Genomic DNA, 23,225 nt, shown 5'->3' with positions numbered 1-23,225 from the left:
AACAAAAAAGGATGAAAAGCTACAATAAAATTTCAGTTAAATACTTAAAAAGTTTTGTCAGCTGAATGTTAGGCATTATGATATTTGGGAACTAAACCAAGAAAATCTTTAGAACACTAAGTTATTTCAGTGCCCCATCGGATTTTGGAAGCAGCAATGATTAATTTTCTGGTTAAAACCAGTTCTTCACAATAGGTAGTTCTTTGTATGAATTATTTCTCTCATCTGTCTACAACAGAAATACTAAGCTACATATTATTTATGTTGAGAGTATGAGAAAGGCAGACAAACAACCAAGCTAAAGAGAGTAATAAACACTCTGGTAGTAAACAAACATCATGGCTGATATATTTTATTTCATATTTTTATGTCCCACCTTGTGTATCAGTTCATAAGAGTTAAGTGAGGAAACACTTCATTTCTCCTATAAAAGGGCATTCTGAAATGGAACAGAGAGTCAAGACAGCTAAACCTAAAAGAAGATGTCTCAGTGGAGTGCTGGAGACGTCTCTTTGTCTCTCCAGACCAATCTTCAACCTTCTCCATCCTACTCTGTAACCCAGAAGCTGAGCTAAAGGGGCTCCAACTATGGGGCACCTTGCTCTTTGGCTTCCAAGATGTTTGGCCAATGGACAGCACCCACCTGCAGGAGACGGGAGCGGGGGATGATAATGAGGAATTTGTACTTAAAAGGTCATAGCAGGCTATAGACTTCCTCTCACAGAACAGGTACCCTCAGGAGCCTTTCCACACAATCCTCTTTCCTGTGTACAAGGACTTGCTTCCTTCACTCATATTCTCACAGCCCACTGTTTCCAGCCCAAGACTTCTAATTCTTTTGTCTTCCCTGCACCCTGCTCATTCTTCTTCTAATTGTATTTGAAAGTGTATCTGTTGTATGCCAGAACTCTGAATATCATCATTCTAGAGCCACCTCTCCTCAGGCAGGTAGGCAGAGAATAATGTGGACTCCACACACAATTCCATTTGGATTGATGTCAGAAAGGGTTAGTCCTGGGGGTATAGGAGAAGAGGATTGTTATTTTGACTTGGCCAAGCACACATCAGGCATGGCCAGATATCTATCTATCTATCTATCTCTCTCTCTCTCTCTATCCTAAATCGGCTCAACAAGTTGGGAGTATCTGCATATTGTGAGGAACAAAACAAAACTAAAATTACCTTGCCTCAACTACCAACAAAACAGAGCAACCAAAAGAGAGATATAAAAGGCTGGAGGAGAAAGGTTTTGAAGCATGGCTTATTCCCATTTGGGCTTTCTCCTAATGTATTCAGATCAGTTCTCTTAATTTTATAAAAAAAAAAAAAATTTTAACTGAATTTGTACTTTTTATTTGTCAGATTCCCAGTAGAATGAGAATATGATATTCCTGCAGCATACTCAAAACCCCAAAACAATTTCAACAGCTCTGCGGGATGTTATAACCTCCTCATATCTTCTCTTAAATTCAGTTTTTATTTTTGGTTTCCATCTAATAATCAGAAACTTTGTGTTCAAATTTGATTGAAGATGGGAATAGGTAGAAATAATTCATTTTAGAAAGGAAATGATTACCCACTAAGCATAAGTTATCTAACATTTCTAAAACCCCCACTGACTTATTAATGCCACAGCTGATAAACTTTGAAAGGCCCAGCCAAAGACATTCACCCAGAAGTGCCAAAAACAAGTGTGGCTTACTTATCATGGAGGTGAAGCCAAGGACACCCAAACCCTAGCTGGAATAAGGCATGGCTAAGCCACACTCACATTCTGATGCCACCGATAGAGGCCTGAGTCAAGGCCAATGGAAGCCTCAGTGATGTGAATAACAAAGGACAAGACCACAGGCCCCACAGGGCCAATGCGAAAATAATATTGGACTCCTTCTTCTGAAGAGAACATCAGCAACACTAGTATCATCATTCCAGTGACTTAAGTCATAAACTAGAGAAAGATCATTAGATACCAGAGGAAACCTGGATGGCCAGGACAGATGATTGACTGTGATTCCACAAATTCTATGCAGTTCTACTGTGTTGGGCGCAAATGACTCAAAAATACAATTATCTATACTCTGCCATAGGAATAAACAACTCGCTCTCTGCTGCCCCCTTAGCAGTCTTATACTTCATTTATGGATGCAGGCAGTAGAGAATTCTCTCACTGGAAAAGTTACCTTCTGGGCACAGTGTGACCAGGAGGGCCCTTGAGACACCCAGGAGTCTTGAGAGAGAATCAGTTAGGGGTCAAGAGGGGACAACCCTTGTCTTGTCTCTTCACTACCCTCCTTCAGAAAAGTCTGAGATTCCAGACACCAGTTGGACTTTGGTTACTAGTGGAGGTATCTGTATCTTTGCCTTTGTCTCTGTCTCTGTCTCCCCTTCCCCCATAGACAGACAGACAGACAGACAGACACACACACACACACACACACACACACACACACACACAATTTCAAGGCCATCTTGTTCAATCTTTCCTCTTTATTCCAGGAAAAAGTCTTCAGGCACATCATCCAGTTAAAGTAAAATTCATACCTGGACAAGAGGGAAAAGCCTAAATTAAGTCCTGAGGTGAATGCTTTGGCTTTACCAGAGCTGGGCACTGCACTCTGCAAAAATCAATGTGGAAGTTTGTAACCGTCTTCTAGGACTTTAGGAGGAGTGGGTGGAAGACTTGAGCCATAGTGGGTTCCAGATTTACCATTTTGAATTTTTGTTACTCTAGTGAAATGTGTGGGTTTGGGAAGCAGAGAGCTCTGGGCTCAAGCCCTGAGACCTGGTGTCCATGCCCTTAAGCAAAGCCACATCTCTGAGCTTCAATTTCTTCTTCTGTAACGGGGTGATGACACCCACTTCACAGGCTATGAGTTTTAATGAAATCGTATATGCTATTGCCTCATAAAATGTAAAATACACACAACTGTCAGAGTGGTTGTAGAATTATTCAGAATTTACACTCTAAATCCTTTGTGTGCTATGATGAGTTAAGACTCTTGCATTTTCTTTCATTACATTTGTTTTAGGTCCCATAAACATTTAATCTTTATTCAATCCTCAAAGATTATTCTACAAACAGTTCTGCTTACATTAGTTACAATCCCATTATGACTCTATGTAGTATCTATTTGGGTATAATTTTCTATTAAAAGCCCCAGGAAAATTCACTCTTTGTTAACTTATAACACAAGTTGAGATTCTCATCCCTGATTTTCTTCTGTGGTAAGCTTTCTATGCTGGATGTTGTGTATGCTAGAGTTTTACATTCCATGAGTTTTACATTGAGTGTAAAACCTTAAAGAAGATAGAATCTGAAACAAAGCTGTTATACACTTCACCTTCATTTTCCATCCTTTGTCAAATAACCAGACCAGGTTGGGAGAGGTACCCAAGAATAAAGTCACAGAACTTATCTTCTCCCCTTAATCCCAGGAGACAGGGCTAAGTCACTCTAAGAGAGCCACCATAAAATTCTATGCTCCAAGCAAATACAATCAGAATGTAACAGACATCTAGAGGAGTAATAAGGCCATTGAAGATATCTTTATTAAAGACTGCACAAGGGACAGAGTACAACTAACAACATCTGGAGCAGCCTTTGGTTCCCTAGGAAGCATAATCATGTCATCCTCTGTGAAAGAGGTAAACCTGTATTTAGAAAAGAAGAAAGAAATAGAGATGTCTTAGACCAGGCAATCAGGTAAACTGCTTCAACTAAAACCCAACTGCACCACTATCAAAATAAGCCCCCAAAGAGAAAGGTAACAGGTCCATACCAGAACACTCAGCTGAGTCATTCTGAGTGAACACTCATCTGAGTTCCTCGATAGATGAAGGTCCCACCCATTCCTCTCTTCTTTCTCCACTCCAAGTCTCATAAACTTAATAGGATTCCTTCTACTTAGGTAAATTTCCACATTGCCAGAATATTGGACCAAGTGCTTAGGATTAGCAGATAACTATAGCTCATTCCTCTCATTCGGTCCTATAAACAACAGGCTCTGAGCAAAAGTCCACTTGTCTTTTGGAGATTCCAGCCCATGTCACAGAATAAATTTTCATTGCATTCTAGCAGTAGGTGCAAAATCATTGAGAGTTTAATGAATCTTCATTCCTGAAAGTCTTCAGTGAATTTATCTCTGAAATTCACATACACAATTTATGAATTAGAAACACTACACATATATATTCGATCACATGCTAAGACTTTAGTAGTCAAAATTTTCTCCTGAATTTATATAGCTCATGGGAAACAACACCTGAAAAATCTCAAACAAGTCTTATGAGTTATTAACAACTATTTTCAACCCAAACGTAGAAATTCATCCAAGTGGGATGAAATGTGTCATTTGGGCTACAGAGAGTGGCTGGGAGCTCCCATTAAAGGTCCAACCCAAACTTCCATGCATCTCAAAAAAAAAAAAAAAAAAAAAAAACTTTCCACAGAGAGGAAAATATATGGATACCCCAACTGTGCTAAGAAAGGGAGAGATCATTCCCCAGCCAGTGCTACTCAAAGTGTATGCTGCAGACTGATCCTGGTCATAAACTGTTACTAGTCTGTGACAAATATAGAAATTGAAAATAAGCACTGAAAAAAATCTTTATAGCAACTTTACACCATAATTATATTTCAGTGTGTAATTTTTTCCTTAATATTTCATTTTCCCTAATTTTTCCAGACCTATGATCTATGAGGAATTGAAAATTTAAAAACATAAACAAACAAACAAACAAAACAGTTGGTTGAATTATCAGACAGTTTAAGAAGCACTGCCATAGGCCCTTGATAATAGTTTTGGCTGCTCACTGGAATCTTCTGGGGAGCTTTAAAGAGTACTGATGCCTGGGTCTCAGTGGGATGCATCCCGGGCATTGGGATATATTTTTTAACTCCAAGATGATTCTGATTCTGCAGAAAAGTATTTTAGAATCACTTAACTCATAGTGGGAGAGAATTAAGGGATGGATGCGGTAATTGAACCGGGGAATATACATAAAATTAATTATTTATCATCTGTTACTTTGAAAGTTTTTACAATACTTTATTATGTCAATGTAAGTATTTTATTATAGATAAGAGTAAAATGAACGAATATGCTATAATATTTAGTCATGTGGCATACAATTTTAATGTACTTTTATTGCAATATAGTGTGCATACAGAGAAGTAACACACCATAAGGATAGAGTTTGATGACATTTCATGAAGTCAGTGTGTCTGTGTAACCAACACTCAGAACAAGATATAATAGTATTTGCCCTCTTGTTGTGATATCTAAAATAGATTCCCAACTGAGAGGAAATAAAGATAATGTACTCTGCCACTATGAATATGCCATTTATCTTGGTTTACAGTAAATCTAGTTCAAGCTGGAAGATTTCAAAGAATAGAAATAGAAAGTACATGAGGGCAGAATGAATATATACATTTGTATTTCCCCATTCGGGAAATTCTACCAAAATTACAATAAAATGGATTTTAAAAAAAAAACTATAAATCCACAAAAATGGGAGGATCAAGAGAGAAGATGATTATAGAATTTTAGGTGCTAAAAAGTAGAAAATGACTTGTCAAGCTTGAGAAAACTGAAATCTAAGCAGAGGGAAGAAAAATAGAAATTAGTTCAATTTACAACAAAGAACTTTCCAAAGCCTCCTGAATTCTGGTACTAGTTACTACTAAGAGAGAGAACAGCACATTTAAAAGCAGGTCTTGCTTAAGTCTAAGAAGTCCAGATGTCTTCTGAATCCTCACCCTCATTCCTTGTCCCTCTTCACTCTTGTAAGGGCAGCAGGTTAATCCTCTGGAGAAGCTCGAACAGAAGTCTACAGGGATACTAGGCTGAAGACTCAGGCCACCATACCAAAACCACAGAACAATTAAGTGAACCTATCTATACATTGCTGCTCACTGAGACACCCAGGCTTCTTTCCTACTTGGTTCCCAGAATGCAGGTAGTCTGTCAAAAGATTAGAAATGCCTTCTGTGGTCCAGGGAAATAGAATTCAAATGCAATTTAAGAAAATGATAGAAAATATTCCCAAAGGAAAAGCCCGGTTTCACAGTAAAAAGCCTTAATAGACAGGCACCTGTTGGTAGACAATTCTCAATGTGAGTATCTTGCATTTTTCCATATCTTGTGTGGGCACTGACAGATTTTTGTTCTGGGCTATCTTTTCAAGAACCTGTATAGTAAATAGTTTTGGAAGGAAGAGAAAAAGTCTCTCTGTAAAACAAGGCAGGCTTGTTTGCTAACATCTCAAAGATTGAGTAGGTTTGCTTGTAAGCCATTATAACTGATTTGGATTTCCTAACCACAGGATTCCTCAGCTGTGACATAAACCTTCAAAGTATTGAGAATTCACCTTACTTACTCATTTTGTCCTTGTGGAATGTTGGGAGCAAGAACATGAACTTGTTCATGTAAATTCATGAACATGAACTTCATGTTCATGCTGTTTTCTGGACTATAGAGGAAAAGTCCTTTGAATCTGAAACAGCAATCTCATAACTTCCTTGGGCTGTAGCAAGAAAACTTGTTAACTTGAAAACATGGCAAAATCACAGATTCTTAATAGTTGTTGACCACTTTAATCATTCTACAGATTCCAAATGGTTCTTAAATCCTCTACCCTATAATTTAAACAGATAAGGAAAGAAAATCACAAGATATCCAATATTATTGACGAACAATACTTTTTTACAAAAGGAAATTGGAGGAAATAATATTCAAGAGAAGGAAACTTCAAAAATATATTAAGATATTCAGGTAGATAAAAAAATTATTATATCCATAAAATAAGAACAAGGTGTCATAATTTTTTAAGGAAATATTTATGGAACAAGAGAGCTATTAAAACTGTAATGAAATCTCAAGTGAGAAACTTCATAAAAGAATTTTCAAGTCAAGAAAATCTTTTGCAAAAGTTTAGCACAAAGATATGGCTAAGAAGGAATGAAAAGGCTAGAATCTGGATACTTCATTATAGCATAAGCCATGTCAGAAACCCCACTGCTGAACTCCCTGTTCTACAAAAGAATAAACTTCCTTATTGCTAGAGCTAATATAAGTTGAATTACTTCACTTGCCATCAAAAGCATGCTGATTGTTAAGCAATAGAATAAATTCATACCTAGAGGAATTTTGGAAACCAGCGCATCTTGAAAAAGGATAAACTGGTTTGTGTTCTGGAGCAGGGTATAAAAATGGAAGCAGGGCCTTTCTCAATCAAAATCCTTTTCCCAAACTTGCTCATTTGCCACAATTTTGGTACAAATATTAGAGATACCAGCAGCTATGCTATTTTCCTTCAGAAAATAACTGGGTACCTCAAAATGCTTCCAACTCTTGATTTTCTGTATGAGTATGTGAATGTCATTGAAGGAGAAAGCCTATTCTGCAAGTCTTTTAGAAAACATGGAAAGTTGCAATGCCAAGCAAAACTGTACTTGGGGAGAAAAGTAGGTTGTACTGCTTTGGTGATGAAACTTGGCTTTTCATATCAATGCAATTCGATGCCTTAAATATCAGCATGTGTAGCACCTGAAATACTGTCCATGATCCTACAAAAAAAACCTTTTCTATTGCCTTGCAAGTTGACTCCATTAGAGCCAAAGTCCAAATTATCATCTTCTCCAGATTTTTCTTTATCAAGAAAAGTAAACAGAATGTCAGATTCTCCTTCACTACCTGGAAGCTATGTTTACAGAAACTCTGACTTGAAATCTCTGAATGATACATGAAAATCACCTTTGGGAGAAAAAAGAAGCCCCACTTGTAGGATAATTCAGTAAGAAGAAGATGATTCATGGGTTGCTTACTTTAATAGATATGAGCAGAATACATTTTTGCATTCAAAGCTTGGCAGTCACCATTACAATGCAGCAGAAAACCACAACTTCTTTTGGAAACACAGCTTCTCAAAAAAAATAAAATAAAATAACAACCTAGAATGAAGACATGTCATTAAAAGTCTGCACAGAAACTACTTGGAAGTTTATTCTGCTTAAATGGACTTAAAATCATCCTTTCCTTGCTGACAAAGACAATATCAGTGGCACAGACCTTGCCTCCAAGATAATCTCATTGACTTGAACACAAATGAAATGATGTAGCATTAATTCAACTTGAAGAGCCTTCAAGAAATCTGGCGTTTCTGGATACAAGTCCATCTTATCATAGCAAAATAAGATTTCTAATTTTACTTGTGACCTCATATCCTTTTGAGTCAGAGCTTTTAGACATGTTGAGATTTCATTGAATTGAAGAGAACTGCACATTGCCATGCCTAAGATCACTCCAAATTTTTAATTTCTTATTCAATCCAAACCGCCAGAGTTTTCTCACTAAAATTTGATTGTGAATAAAACCTAAGTTCATTTTTATTTTAACAAATTTGAATTAGCTCATTTTTTCCAAGTGTTACCATTAAATTTTGCACACACTATCATAAAATAAACAGATAAAATTCAAAAGAATTATTTTACAGTCTGTTCCTGTGAAGTAAATCTCCAGTGTAATAAAAGAAACTGCACAAAAATTTTGATATATATGTGCATTTGGAGGGAAAGGAGTAGTTCATAGCTTTACCTATATTTTCGAATATTTCCATGTTCCCAAATTGTTTAACAATAGAAATGTTAATCACCAAATTCTGCTGCCCTACACTATAGAATTGCCTCTAAGACAGTTTGCAATTACCATGTCACATCATAGGTCACTCCTACAATGAATTTAATCCTATGTGACCTTGAAAACTAGTAGTTACATTTTCAAGTATGATCTAATCTGAGATCTAAAATATCTGCCAGGAAATTTCTATAAAATTAAAATTATTTTTTTTCAAGTTCAATGCCTTGAATGCCTGCTCAAGAGGCATGACAAACAAATGCAAGGGGGACCCTAGATTGGCCCTTGAACAGAAAGAGAACATTAATGGGAAAACTGGTAAAATCCAAATACAGTCTGCAATTTAATAAATAGCAATGTACCAACGTTGGTTTCTTAGTTGTGGTACATGGTGATATAAAGTGTTAACAATGGGGAAAAGTAAGGGAGGAGTATACAGGAACTCTGTATTGTCTTGCAACTTTTCTGTATATCTAAAAATATTCCAAAGTAGAAGTTCATTTTTGAAATAACAAAAATGTCTGCTTGAAAACTTTAACAAGCCTTCATCGTTCATTCAACAAAAATATATGGAGTATGCAGTCCCTGTTCTTTGCGCTAGACACAGTGCTGAACAAAATACATCCATCACCCCTTAGGGATCTAACAGTCTAGTAGGCAGGAAAGACATTAAACAGTCACAAAAATGAACATAAATTGTAACTGCAGTCTGTAGTAAGTACCACAAAGGAAAAGCAGAGGAGATGATAGAGGTGCAAAGCCACAGAGGACTCTCTGAGACGATGACACTTAATATGAGACCGACAGAGAAGGAGCAGCCAGCCAGGTAACTGCACCAGAAAGAGGGAAGAACTTATTCATGGGCCTGGAGGAGTGAGAGGATCTCAAATGTGTGCAGCATGACCCAAGCACCATAAGGGCTGGGGAGAGGGGGCCAGCTGAAGAACACCACACAGGAGCCTGGTCTGCATTCAGAGCTTTATAGTTTTCCAGAGAGATAGAAAAGCCACAGAAGACTTTAGCCAGAGGAATGTCATGATTCAATGAATGATCTTAAAAGATCACCTTGACGGCTGAGGGGCTGTGAACTAGAAAGAGCAAGATGAGCAGTGCCAGCTTCAGGTCCTCACAGCTCTTTTAAAAATTAAGAGGAAATAAAAGGTTCTCCGCTTCTAAGTATATTTGCTCTAAAAGGCCTCAGAAAATAATCATGTCATTTTAGATGTGCACATCCCTGCCTTAGAACTTGCCACCATAACTCCAACAGGAAAGATGGTGCTCTAAAGGGCTCCCATCTTCCTAGGTCTGGATTTCTCCTCTAGAATGTCTATCATTAAACCTGGGTGTGAACAAAATCACAAGATAAATACCAAAGTCACATGACTTGAGTTGAGTAAGGTACCAACAGCAAGATTTAACATCCTTAGGATCTCGGCTTTCACAAAGCAGAAAGAAATCATAGTATGTCTGGTTTTCAAGACCATAAAAGCATTATTGACACCTCACTAATGCCGTCTTGGCACCAGCCCAGGTCTAAATATAGCAAATCCCAGACTGCAGAATAGTGTGATTTTCAATCCCTGTTTAAAATGTACAATGTTAAATGTCATTCTCGATTACTGTGCATTGAATCTGAAGGAACTGGTTTGCTGCCCTCTCTGACCCAGAAAAAGAAATATGTCTTCCAAAGTTGATGTAACCAGTGGCACTTCAATAAAGCTTATTGAGCAGTATGCAGTGCTACCTGGGAACTCTTAAACAAAACTCACTAGAGACTCATACTCTAAACAGACAGCTGGGTTTTCTTGGCTTGTAGGATTATACTGTACCTATAACTTCACTAAATATTGTCTAGATCTACTCTAAGGGTTACCTGAACCATAGAAAGAATGGGTTGGATCTTGATTAAAGCCTATGATTTGATATAAAGCTCTGTGAACCAAATAGTTATTAAGTTGACTTTTCAGCCAACTGCTCCTTTTCTCTGGAAACCATAACTTCCCCAACAGTTGCTAAGGTTACAGGAGACAGCCACTGGCAGACCAGATTGGGTAACTTGACCTGGCCCCAGGCCACAAGTATCAGTAAGATCAAGAGTATGCATGTGACACAAACTGGGCCAAAGAGTCACTTTCCCCAGGAATCTGGATTTAGAAGTGAGAGATTCTTGCTCAATCTGTCTGCTCTCTTGAATAGAGGACATGTAAACACTGAAACTGCTGGCGGTGACTATTTTTGACCATTTGGACAAGGAAATAGAGAAAGCCAGCCTGCCGCAAGACAAGAATGGAGAATGCACACAAGAAAAAAAAAAGAGAGAGAGAGAGGGTGGCTTCCTGTTTGCCCTACAACACTCCAGGACCTGATTCCAGCTTACACCAGTTTATCCCTGCCCTTACAACTCAGGAGAGACTCCCCAGTATCCTTTCAAGACCTTTCATTTTGCTTAAACTGGTTCAAGTAGAATCTTGTGACTAGAAAACAAATAAGCCATCACTCACACCTCAGGTCTCTCCATTTCACTTAGTCTCAAATAACTAAGAACGAGCTTTCCCAAATTCCTTAAGCCAAGATCTCTGAAAGAATTCAATTCCAGCTTCACAAAGCAGACAAATGCAAATAATTAAGAAATGCTTACCCTGAAATGTTAAGTTGGGGATGGGGGTAGTAGGGCATAAAATTGTATGTGAATCACTATTATGGCTATACTATCATTTATATTTGTCAACAAATCAAGAAATGAAGTACTATATGCATTAGAAAAATTGGAAAGAAATTAATCAAAATAGTAACAATTGTGCTGGGTGACAATTATTTTTCTTTTCTTTTATATTCCTCTGTATCTATAAGTAATCAAATACTTTATTAAAAAGAAACTTTATCAAACTATAGCTCCAAAGAATCCTGTGACTAGAAAACAAACAAGCCATCACTCACATTTCAGGTCTATAGATATATGTAAATGTGTTTATAACACAATGATTTATTTTTTAAAGTAGAACATAAAACAGCCTGTCTGTCATGTTTGCTGCCATATAAATAGTCAAAAAAAGAACTGTCCCATTAATATTTCACATATGAAAAGAACAATGCTGCTTCCAATAGACCATTCCCAAACTGACTCTTAGCCAGCACTCCTCCACCTGTTTGCCCTCCTTATATATCTTTACCCCCACCTCATTCCATGCTACACATCTTCCAGTGAATTCCACTACCCCCCCCCCCATTTTGGTATCTGAATACCTGAAGATCCATCCTATCACTCACTGGATCTAGATTTTTCTCCTTTCTTTTAGATTAACCTATTTGGAATAGCCTCATAACCAATTACTTCCAATCCATTTAAAATAATCTGTCCTTAATGGTAATCCAGGAGGATTGCCCCTATTGGTCACACTAGACAAGCCAGAAATGGATAAATAGTGTGTGTGTGTAGGGGGGGAAACCCACTGTGAACTTTGTAAACTGTCTTTACAATTTCTATAACAGCAATTTTTAATAACAATTCAAAATACAATGTTATATAAAAAGGAAAATAGGTAGCAAACCATTTTACTTACAAGGAAAAGTGAACAAAGCTCTTTGAAGCCATGCAACCAATTCAATTGGTTTCCTCATAATCGTTACAAATTTAATACATTGAACTGGGCATGATGCCAGATACTCAATATTCATCATCTTACATAATCCTCCCAACTATTGGTGAAACAATTGTTATCATTCCTATGTTTTCAGGAACAAAATCGGTGATTTGAGAGGTTAGGATACCTATGCAAGTTTAACTTAAGTTTACTTGGCAAGTAGCAGAGCTGAAGTATAGAACCCAGCTTTCCTGTTGTCAGAGCTTATGGCCTTTGCACTAGACCTCAAGGTCTCAAGCCAGGTCTCTTAGACAAGCCATTGGGAAAATGGATATAATACAAGGATATATTATTTTTTCAGTGCTAGGGATTAAATCCAAGGCTTCATGTATACTGGGCAAGTGCTCTACCACTGAGCCACACCCCCAGTCCTCCAGAGAAAGTATGTCTGAAACTTAATGTAAACCCAAGTGTTAGCTAATAGAAATAGCTTATAATACAAATATCCAGTTTATTGTAAATTTCTATTTTAAATGCAAAATACACATCAGAATAAACATTGCAAAAGCATGCATAATATGTACAATGATATTTAGTATCAACATAGGGCACATATGTTGAATTTAAAACTAAATTATTAGTTTGATACATTAAACAATGAATCAATGATTCCTATTTATAACTGTTTATAAAATACTATCTACTATGTATAAAAAAGCATGAAGTTTCTCAGGAAAGATACAGACTATGAACAAGAATATATATTCATTGTATTAATTTGCTATATGCACTATAATTATAATTTACCCCAGTTAGAGAGCTTAAGATTTATATTAATATTTATATTAATATTGTGTCATGAAGACCAATACAAAAGAGAAAGGGGACAAAACCACATTATTTTCTTATGGTTCTAGTAAATTTATACTACTTTGTATTCTTAAAAATTGTCTTTTTTTGTCCTCAAACACAGAAAATCTTTTTTCTATTAGTTGTTCAAAACATTACAAAGTTCTTGACATATCATATTTCATACATTTGATTCAAGCGGATTATGAACTTCCATTTTTACCCTATATACATAATGCAGATTCACATCGGTTACACATCCACTTTTTTACCTACTGCCATACTAGGGTATGTTGTATTCTGCTGCCTTTCCTAACCTCTACTATCCCCCCTCCCCTCCCCTTCCCTCCCCTCCCATCCCCTCCCTTCCCGTCTTCTCTCCCTACCCCATCTACTGTAATTCATTTCTCTCTCTTGTTTTTTTCCCCTTTCCCCTCACTTCCTCTTATATGTAATTTTGTGTAATAATGAGGGTCTCCTTCCTTTACCATGCAATTTCCCTTCTCTCTCTCTTTCCCTCCCCCCTCTCATCCCTGTTTAGTGGTGATCTTCTCATGCTCTTCCTCTCTATTCTGTTCTTAGTTGCTCTCCTTATATCAAAGAAGACATTTGGCATTTATTTTTTAGGGATTGGCTAGCTTCACTTAGCATAATCTGCTCTAGTGCCATCCATTTCCCTGCAAATTTCATGATTTTGTCATTTTTTAGTGCAGAGTAATACTCCATTGTGTATAAATGCCACATTTTTTTTATCCATTCATCTATTGAAGGGCATCTAGGTTGGTTCCACAGTCTAGCTATTGTGAATTGTGCTGCTATGAACATTGTTGTAGCAGTGTCCCTATAGCACGCTCTTTTAAGGTCTTTAGGGAATAGTTAAGAAGGGGAATAGCTGGTTAAAATGGTGATTCCATTCCCAGATTTCCAAGGAATCTCCATACTGCTTTCCAAATTGGCTACACCAATTTGCAGTCCCACCAGTAATGTACAAGTGTACCCTTTTCCCCACATCCTCGCCAGCACTTGTTGTTGTTTGACTTCAGAATGGCTGCCAATCTTACTGGAGTGAGATGGTATCTTAGGGTGGTTTTGATTTGCATTTCTCTGACTGCTAGAGATGGTGAGCATTTTTTCATGTACTTGTTGATTGATTGTATGTCCTCTTCTGAGAAGTGTCTATTCAGGTCCTTGGCCCATTTGTTGATTGGGTTATTTGTTATCTTATTGTTAAATTTTTTGAGTTCTTTGTATACTCTGGATATTAGGGCTCTATCTGAAGTGTGAGGAGTAAAAATTTGTTCCCATGATGTAGGCTCCCTATTTACTTCTCTTATTGTTTCTCTTGCTGAGGAAAAACTTTTTAGTTTAAGTAAGTCCCATTTGTTGATTCTTGTTATTAACTCTTGTGCTATGGGTGTCCTATTAAGAAATTTGGAGCCCGACCCCACAGTCTGTAGGTCGGAGCCAACTTTTTCTTCTATCAGACGCAGAGTCTCTGATTTGATATCAAGCTCCTTAATCCATTTTGAGTTAACTTTTGTGCATTGTGAGAGAAAGGAATTCAGTTTCATTTTGTTGCATATGGATTTCTAGTTTTCCCAGCACCATTTGTTGAAGATCCTATCCTTCCTCCATTGCATGCTTTTAGCCCCTTTATCAAATATAAGATAGTTGTAACTTTGTGGATTAGTCTCTGTGTCCTCTATTCTGTACCATTGGTCCACCCGCCTGTTTTGGTACCAGTACCATGCTGTTTTTATTACTATTGCTCTGTAGTATAATTTGAAATCTGGTATCGCTATACCGCCTGATTCACACTTCCTGCTTAGAGTTGCTTTTGTTATTCTGGGTCTTTTATTTTTCCATATGAATTTTATGATTGCTTTATCTATTTCTACAAGAAATGTCATTGGGATTTTGATTGGCATTGCATTGAACCTATAGAGAACTTTTGGTAATATCGCCATTTTGATGATGTTAGTTCTGCCTATCCATGAACAGGGTATATTTTTCCATCTTCTAAGATCTTCTTCTATTTCTCTCTTTAGAAAATCTTAAGAAGTAAATAAGGACGCATAAAAGCAAAAGTTACAATCAGTCACATAAAATGATCATAAAATACTATTTGGTGTATTCTCATTCTCTGAATAGGATCATCTGTTTGATTCATTCATTGCTGGTAATTTTGTCTCTCCTTCCAGTCATTACTATTATATTCTCTTTATTTTACACTTATGAAAGTAATTAAGTCTCCAGTTTCTGTAAAAGAAACTGAAATCATTCAATGATTAGTAAAACAAACTTGACTGGGGCACCTAAATGTACCAGATATTTTTCCTAAAATAAAAATAAACAATGATTAGTCCCTGACCTCCCCAGGCTCTGTAGGTCAGATGGTCTTGTGCAAGGCAAACAGCCTAAAATTGTGTGCTAAATGTTGGATCCAAGGTGAGTTCACAGCATTACTGACGCACAGGGGAGGGTTAACCCAGCCCAGGGTAACCAGAAGCTTTGCAGAGGACAGCACATTTAAACTGAGCCTTTAAAGATAAACAGGAGTTTTTCCACAGAAAGAATAAGACCCAGGGAGAGGGAGCATTTGGGCACAAAACATGAAGACTATAATGTCATTAAAATAATGAGCTGCTTGCTGATAAGACTATGACCAGGGTATGTGGAGACCATATAGGATATGAAATTAGAAGAGTTATATTTTTTAAAAAATCCAACAGCTAGTGATTGTTTACATAGAGTAAGGTGGTTGTATATATGAAAGATTATGCACCCATTAAAATTGCTTTTAAAATATATAGATGAATTAGAGACATGTTTCATTAAAAAAATAAAATAATGTGCATAAGTCTACGGATATACAAAAAGACTGAAATAATATATACAAAACTGTTAACACTAATCACCTCTGAGAGATGATATTATGAAGTTTGTTTTAATCTCTCTTTGTGTCCCTGCCTTCCAGATTTTCTTCATTAAGCACACATTATTGACAATTAGGGGTGGAAAGGGATGTGTGTGCTAAAATAGAAATAATGTGAGTTGGGCTCAGATTGTGCCATGCCTGGAAATGTGGATTTCATTTCACAGAAAATGAAAAGTTATTCCAGGCTTTTGAACAGGAATAGGAAATGAACAGATTTGCACTTTAAGGGAGTAAATGTTATTAATGCATGACTATGGGATTGGAAAGACTTGAGGCTGGGCATAAGATATGATACATAAAATTAATGAAGTGACAAGAGGGACGGAAAGCACATACTTGGGAGAGAGAGAGAGAGAGACACGACTTGTTAACTGAAAACAAAACAAGAGAAAAGAGCAGAGGTTGAGGATAAAAATAACTCCAGGCTTTCTGGCTTGGGCAACTGGTTGGATACAGATTTCAAAAGATAGAAAATAAAAGAAAAAGGAAAGGGCATGTCTTAGGGACAGAATGATGAATTTGGTTTAATGTGTGATATGTTTACAGGATATTCAGGTAGAAATGCTAACAGGAGGCTTGAAACATGAGTCTGAGCTCAGAAAAACTGAACCAAGAAATATAGGCACATAGAGGATGGTGAAGCTGTGGGATTGAATGAGCTCATTTGGGGCAAGCAGAGGGCAGAACTTGAGAAATGCTAAATCATAACAGCCATCAGTGCACTTAGAAAGCAAAAGAAACAGAAGTGGGTAGAGTTCAATTTTTAATTGACACATACTATTTGTACATATTTATGAAGTACAATGGGATGTTCTGATTCATGTATACATTGTGTAGTGTTCACCATAAACTTTTATCATTTCTTTATGATGAGTATAAATTCCTTTCTTTTAAAAGTAAGTGGAGTTCTTTTTTGGAAAGGAGGTGGTCAGAGCAAGTATCAGAGCAAGAGTTGTTTAGAAAACAACCACAGAACCCAGTCACTGAAGTTGATCTGTAGGATTTAATTCATTACACTGCCTCCTCATACAAACACACACAAAAAAGGCTCACTCAAAAAATATCAGTAGAAAATGTGGTAAAACAAGTGAATTTATCCTTTCTCTTGACTTATGGAAATTAATTTCATATCATAACAACCCTCTAATTGATCACCATCTCTTATATTTCCTATTGACTTCCACTGTCTTTGATCCTACTGAAACTTCCAACCCATTGATCATATCACCTTTCCACTTTTCCTAATTACCTTGATTTCCTGTCTCCTCTGCTTATACCAAGTTTAAATCCCAAGGTCAATCATTATAACAATGCCTTCTTTATATACAACTTCTTTGCCCCTATTATTTTATTATACTCATAAAATAATCTGCAACTCTGGTTGAGACAAATCCTTGTCTCCACTTGCTCCAGGTTTTTGTTGTGTCAATGAATAAAGCAACCTATTGACCAGTCTTACTTTGAATTTGTGACTGGAAACTCTAGTGAGCCTTAAGGTTGCCAGAGAGAGAACCTTTGTATATTTCCCCAGCCCATTTGTCCTCCCCTTTTGTTTTAAATATATACACCTTCTTTCTCCAATCTCTGCCATCTCCTCCCCCATCCTCTCACTCTCGGTTGATAGCTTTGCTTCCTATTTGGAGGAAGCTAAAACAACCAGAAGAGACCCTCAACAGACTTCCCCATCTCAGTTACTCACCTTACAGGGCCTGCCCCACACACTTTGGCCTATCTAAAGTGATGTCCCTTCTCTTATGCACTAGATTCTATATCCTATCTCTCCAACATCATTAATTCTAATTCTCTATTGAATCATTCTCCTTTACATGCAAACATTGTTATTTCTCCCATCTTTAAGAGAAAAACATTTTTTTAGCCCTACTACCTTCATTTCTTCTCTTCCCCTGTGCATATTTTGCTTAAAAATCCTTGAAGAGTCATCTATACTCAGTTTTCAATTTCTCCCCCAATTATCTCTTATATACATTCTAATCCATGTCTTCCCATCTTACCTGCTCTTGCCAATGTTCCTGTCAAGATCATCAACAACCCTCGATTTCCAAACTCAAGCTCAGTTATCAGACTTTATTGTACTTGACCTTTAAACACCACTGGACTCAGCTAATCCCTTTTCTTCACTGGCTTCAGAGCATCACATGCTCATGGTTTCCCCCCTACCTACCTGGGAGATCCTTCTTAGTCTCTGTCAATGGTTTCTCCTCTTCTTCCCAACCTCTTAATGTCAAGTGTCCCAGGGTTCAGTCCTTGTTCTCTTCTCTTTGCTACACATATTTGTTCCTAGGTGATTTCATCCAGCCTTAAGTACCATTCAAATGTTGGCAGATTCCTCATCTACATCTCCAGTTGGACATCTCCAAGCTCCAAGCTTACATCTCCAATACATTTAACATTTCTACAATATCCTTTTCCTCTGCCCCCTGCTCCCAAACTTCTCTCCCTTGAAGCCTTCCATACTTTTGCCAACAGCAATTCAAACTTGGTCAAACCAGAAAACTGGAGTCAATTTTTATTCCTCTTTCTCGCCAATACCATATCCAATCCATCAGAGAACCCTATTGACTCTAAATTCAAATACATACAGAATCTGACCACCTATCTCCACTTCCACTGCTATCACTCAAGCTCATGCCACATCTTCTCTCACCCAGGTTATTGCAGTAGCATTCTAACAAGGCATTTCCACCCCTGGTACAATAGAGCAGTCAGCCTGATCCCTTAGAAAATTAATTGAAGTCATAATACTCTTCTTTCAAAACCCTGCAAAGCTCCAATTCCTTTCAGAGTATAAGCCAAATGACTTAAGATAAACTATAAGGACTGACTTTATCCAAGTCCCTGTATCCTCAATAACCTCACCTCCAGTCACTTTCCCTGTTGTTTATTCTGCTTTGCCATGTAGACTTCCTTGTTCTTTCTTTGGTGTGCCATGTACACTATAACTTAGCACTGGCTGATTCCACTACCTAGAATACCTTCCTTCTGACATCCACATGACTTAACACCCTCACATCCTTCAGGTCTTTCTTGGCTCAAATATTACTTCCTCCATGAGGTCTTACCTGACACCCTATTTAAAATTGTGACAATATCTAACACCCAGAATTTTTATCCTGTCTATTCTGTTGCAATTTTAAAAAATATCATGAATTACCTTGAAAATAAAACTTTGTTTATCATCTTGTTTCTTTTCACTAAAGTTTGAACTCCAAAAAGGAAAATACTTTCATATGATTTGTTCATTGATATATTCCTGGCATATAGGAGGTGCTCAATTAATACATGTTGAGCAAATTAATCTATTTTCTTCTAGACCACAAGTAACTCAAGGTCAGTCATTATGCCTTGATCATCTTTGCATCCTTTTTCTTATATCTATACTCATGCTCAATTGAATGCTTGCTAAGTTGAACAGAATATTTAAAAAGTGGCTGTGTAGCCCATAAAATTTTCTCCATGTCTCTGAATCCTATTTCATTTCTTTATTCTTCAGCCTGATGACTATAGTTTGTTCTGGACAATGTACAAGCTTGGAAGCAAGATACATTAACATGGGGCTAGTCTCAGATGCATCTCAGACATGATTCCCCACCTACCTCCAAAACAGAAAGTGACACCAATATCAAGAGATCATCCCTCCTGAAGATCTCATATGTGATCAGTCAGGAAGTGGAAATGTCACCTTGCCTTCACATAGTATATATCTGCCACTCTAGCTTTTTCCTGAATATATTGCTCCAGACCTTCTCCAAGCTGTTGCTCATTCCTGGTAACAGCTAAATCAATTGACCATATTGCACTGGTTTGCTTCAATGTGTTTGTTTACTAGTTGAAGCCTGCATTAAGGGCAGGATTATTTCATGGTGCTTGGTTGCCTGGCCCCCTTCCAACTCTCTCCTCTCCCAGTCTCTCACTGTGTAAAATGGCAATCTTTCTCTCTCTGCCTCTGAAAGCTTGAGTGTCCTGAGAATTATTTGACTATCCCTTAATTCCCTGTTCCTGTGAGATTCCTCTCTGCCTTCACTGTTCGAACTCTGTGGCCTGAATTTACAAGTGTACATCACAAATAATCGTGCCAAGTGCATCTTTATTCCTTTTAGCTTCCAGTTACAGCCTTGGTCAATGTTCTTTCCTTTTTTGTCCTGTTATTGTATTGCAAATGAAACATGTGCAGCTATTTGAGCAAGTATAAAAATATAATATGAACATGTCCTTATCTAAAATGTCACTTTTCCAGAATTCTTTCTGGTTTGTTCTTCGTTGACTAAAGTCCCATTGTCATAAAAATTTTAATAATAAACCACCCTAAGTCTTGTAATTTTAGACAGATTCTACATTCACTTGGTGACCAAATTTTGATAGTTCCTAATGAAAATATTCAAAGGTGAAATTCAGGTAATTTCCACAAGATACATCAATATTTTCACTTAAATTTCTAGGGTTAAAGAAGATACCCTTTGCCAATGTCAGGGGGTGGGGGGAGAAGAAAATTTTGAGGCTATAGTACAAAGACTTCAAAGAGCTTTCCACAGCATGTTATTTTCTTTCCAGAAAATTCTAGCACTATATAATTACTTTTGTATGGAAAATGAATAATGTAAGCCTCTACTGCTAAAAACAGCTAGACAGAAACCATCCAAAGCAGATAGGCCTTTCCTGAAACCAAATGAAATATTAAACTAGAAAATAGCTGTGTGAGAATGGCCCGTGGAATAAAGCTCTTGAGTTATTATTCAAGAGCAAGCATAGAAAGTTACATGACAAATAAAGTGTTTTCCCCTCTATGTGTCAGGATTTGCGTGAGTCCACAGTTTCACGGAACATGTAATGTTGGTGCCACACCGAAATGTCACAGAAAAATACCAATCAGAAATGCGTCTGGGAGCTTCCCAGGCTTCTGGTTAAAAATAACAGTAAAAACATCAATTAAGATCCACCTATTGCGACAGAAACGCATTGATAAAGAAAAAGCGAAATCCCACCTGCGTGAAAATTAAACCGTAGCTACTCCCCCAGTTGAGAGGAGAAAGAGATTCATTTCGGTGCCTCGTAGAACTAATCCCAGCAAACACAGCCAGTGGGTTTTTATGCTGGGGGAAGGGGACTGCGAAAAGTGAACCCCTCCTAGCATCCCCGACACACAAAAAACTCCCGAAATGTGAAAGCATCCGCGCCGCACGGCCTCGCTCAACCGGAAGGAAGAAAGCTGGTTCAGAACAGAACAGCCTCCTAGGGCTCAGAGGTGGCCGCGACGTGCGGCGGGGGCGGGTGGCCGTGTCGTGCCTCCCTCTCTCACCCACCCTCTGCCGTTTGCAGGGATGGGTCCCTCCCTCAAAGCTTCAGGACTCGGGGACCTGAGCAGGCTCTTAGGTTTATCCAGAGTTCAGAACCTCCCCCCCAAACGTTTTATAGGTCTTAATTCCCGCGCTGGCCACATCTCAACATCCCAGAGTGGGCAAGCTGACCCAGCTGGCGGGGGTACCCATGTCTGGGTCGGTCGCCCCCGCCAGCTCCACCCCCAAGTCTCTCCACAGTCTGCGTCCCCAGCGCCCCGTGCGCACCCTGGCACCCAGTAGGGCCTTTCAGAGAGTGTAGCCCTAGGGTTGACTGGACGCTAATTGAACAGCCATGTTAGCCTCCTCCAGGCGTAAATCAGCCCGGGGCGAGCGGGCCAACGGCGGTCCAGAGAGCTTGCCAGATCCTCTCTGCACCTCCGCCCCCAAGACTGCGACTATTCCCAAACTCCTGGGCGCAACCCGCCCGAGCCCCGTCGCTCCACAAGGTTCAGCACCGAGGACAGCAGATACACTTTTTGTCTCAGTGGTCCCCGAGGCCAGGAGGGTGGCGGAGACAGCATAGACAAGGGCTGCAGGTGTCGGGACCCCCCGCCCTCTCGCACCCGGGTGGCACCCGTGAGCGCCCACCTCCCATCCGCGCCTCGCGCAGGGCGGCCCCACGGCGTCTTACTTTTCTGACTGGAGTAACCCGGGTAATAGCCATAGTAGCCGGTGATCCGCAGGATGCGGTCCTCGATGGTGGCCACCCCGTTGGGGGCCGCTTTGACGTCCATAGAGGGCGCGGGGCGGCGGCTCCGGGCGCGGCGGGACGGAGAGCGCAGAGTGGGGCCCGAGAGCTGGTGCAGGTGCCGCCGCCGCCGCCGCTGGTGCTGATGTTGCAGCTCCAGCTCCCGCGCCCCGGCTCTGACTCCACCGCCCGGCGCGGCACCGGCTTCGCATCACAGCCGCGGCGGCGGCGGCGGCGGCTGCAGCGGAGCGGCCCCCACTCGGGCCGGCCTCTCGTCACCCTGGCAGCTCTCCCGCCCGTCACCCGCCGCGCTGCTGCCCGAACAGCGCCCCCTCACCTCCGACGCCCACCGGGGTCAGGGACCGGTGTGGACGCTCCACCTGGCCGCTGATTCTCATCATTAACCCTTGGGCGTCCCTTCTCCGAAGAGGAGACACCCCCAACTCCACTGAGGGAAAAGATGTTTGATCCGGGGGCGTGAGAGGAGAAGGTGAAAGGGTGGCCAGAGGCGCAGGGGCGAGGGTTTGGGGTAGGAGAAACCCAAGGGGCTCTAAGGGCTTTTAGATGGAGAGATGTGCACTATCGCTTGGGAGAGGACACTACTGGGGTGGCCCCGGCCTTGATCCATTCTTGGAGTCTATACCACCTTGGGTCTGCTGATATGCAAGTGTTCTTAGGCATTAGTCAATTCTTGCTATTTGCCTGGACCACCAAGAGCCTTTTTATTTTTATTTTTTTAAGAAATAAAAAAAGAATGACTCCCCAGCAGGTGGTGTGTGGCGTGGTTACCCAGGTTTTGTGGACATAAAGATTTTAAGAGTTCAAACCTCCAAGCCTGACAATCCATGCGGACACTCCATCATCCTACTGAAAATATCAAAGGCTTGGGAGCCGTAGCTGTGCACATCCTGTTTGTTTTGGCAAATCCAAATGCTCTGTGGAGAAATGATTTTCTCCTTTATCGCCAAAAACATCAGAAGAGAGGCCCTTCAAACTGTAAATATCTGGATGAATGAAAGTTTTAGTTTCAGTCTAGAGACTTTCCTTCTGAGCAGAATGTACTCAGAGCGGTGTGATCCTGGGGAACATTGCCCATCAGGTGCAGCAACTCAGTGATGCTTCCTCTATTCATACTTTGCAAGCACAGCTTCCTGAAAAAAGATAAATCTTCAAAATTTT

General features: G+C 39.3%; 1 protein-coding gene across 1 annotated transcript in view; it reads right to left on the bottom strand.

The window, feature by feature from the left end:
* Positions 1 to 22,092, bottom strand: part of Slc35f4 (solute carrier family 35 member F4) — a 238,633-nt gene extending 216,541 nt beyond the window's left edge. The window contains exon 1 of the mRNA XM_076848361.2: positions 21,990 to 22,092. Within this exon, the coding sequence (XP_076704476.2) occupies positions 21,990 to 22,092 (103 nt within the window). The remainder of the gene's footprint in view (positions 1 to 21,989) is intronic.
* Between the last annotated feature and the right edge of the window lie 1,133 nt (positions 22,093 to 23,225).

The sequence above is a fragment of the Callospermophilus lateralis genome, chromosome 3 (genome assembly GCF_048772815.1).
Source record: "Callospermophilus lateralis isolate mCalLat2 chromosome 3, mCalLat2.hap1, whole genome shotgun sequence".
Taxonomy (NCBI): domain Eukaryota; kingdom Metazoa; phylum Chordata; class Mammalia; order Rodentia; family Sciuridae; genus Callospermophilus; species Callospermophilus lateralis.
This window is presented reverse-complemented; position numbering and strand designations above follow the sequence as displayed.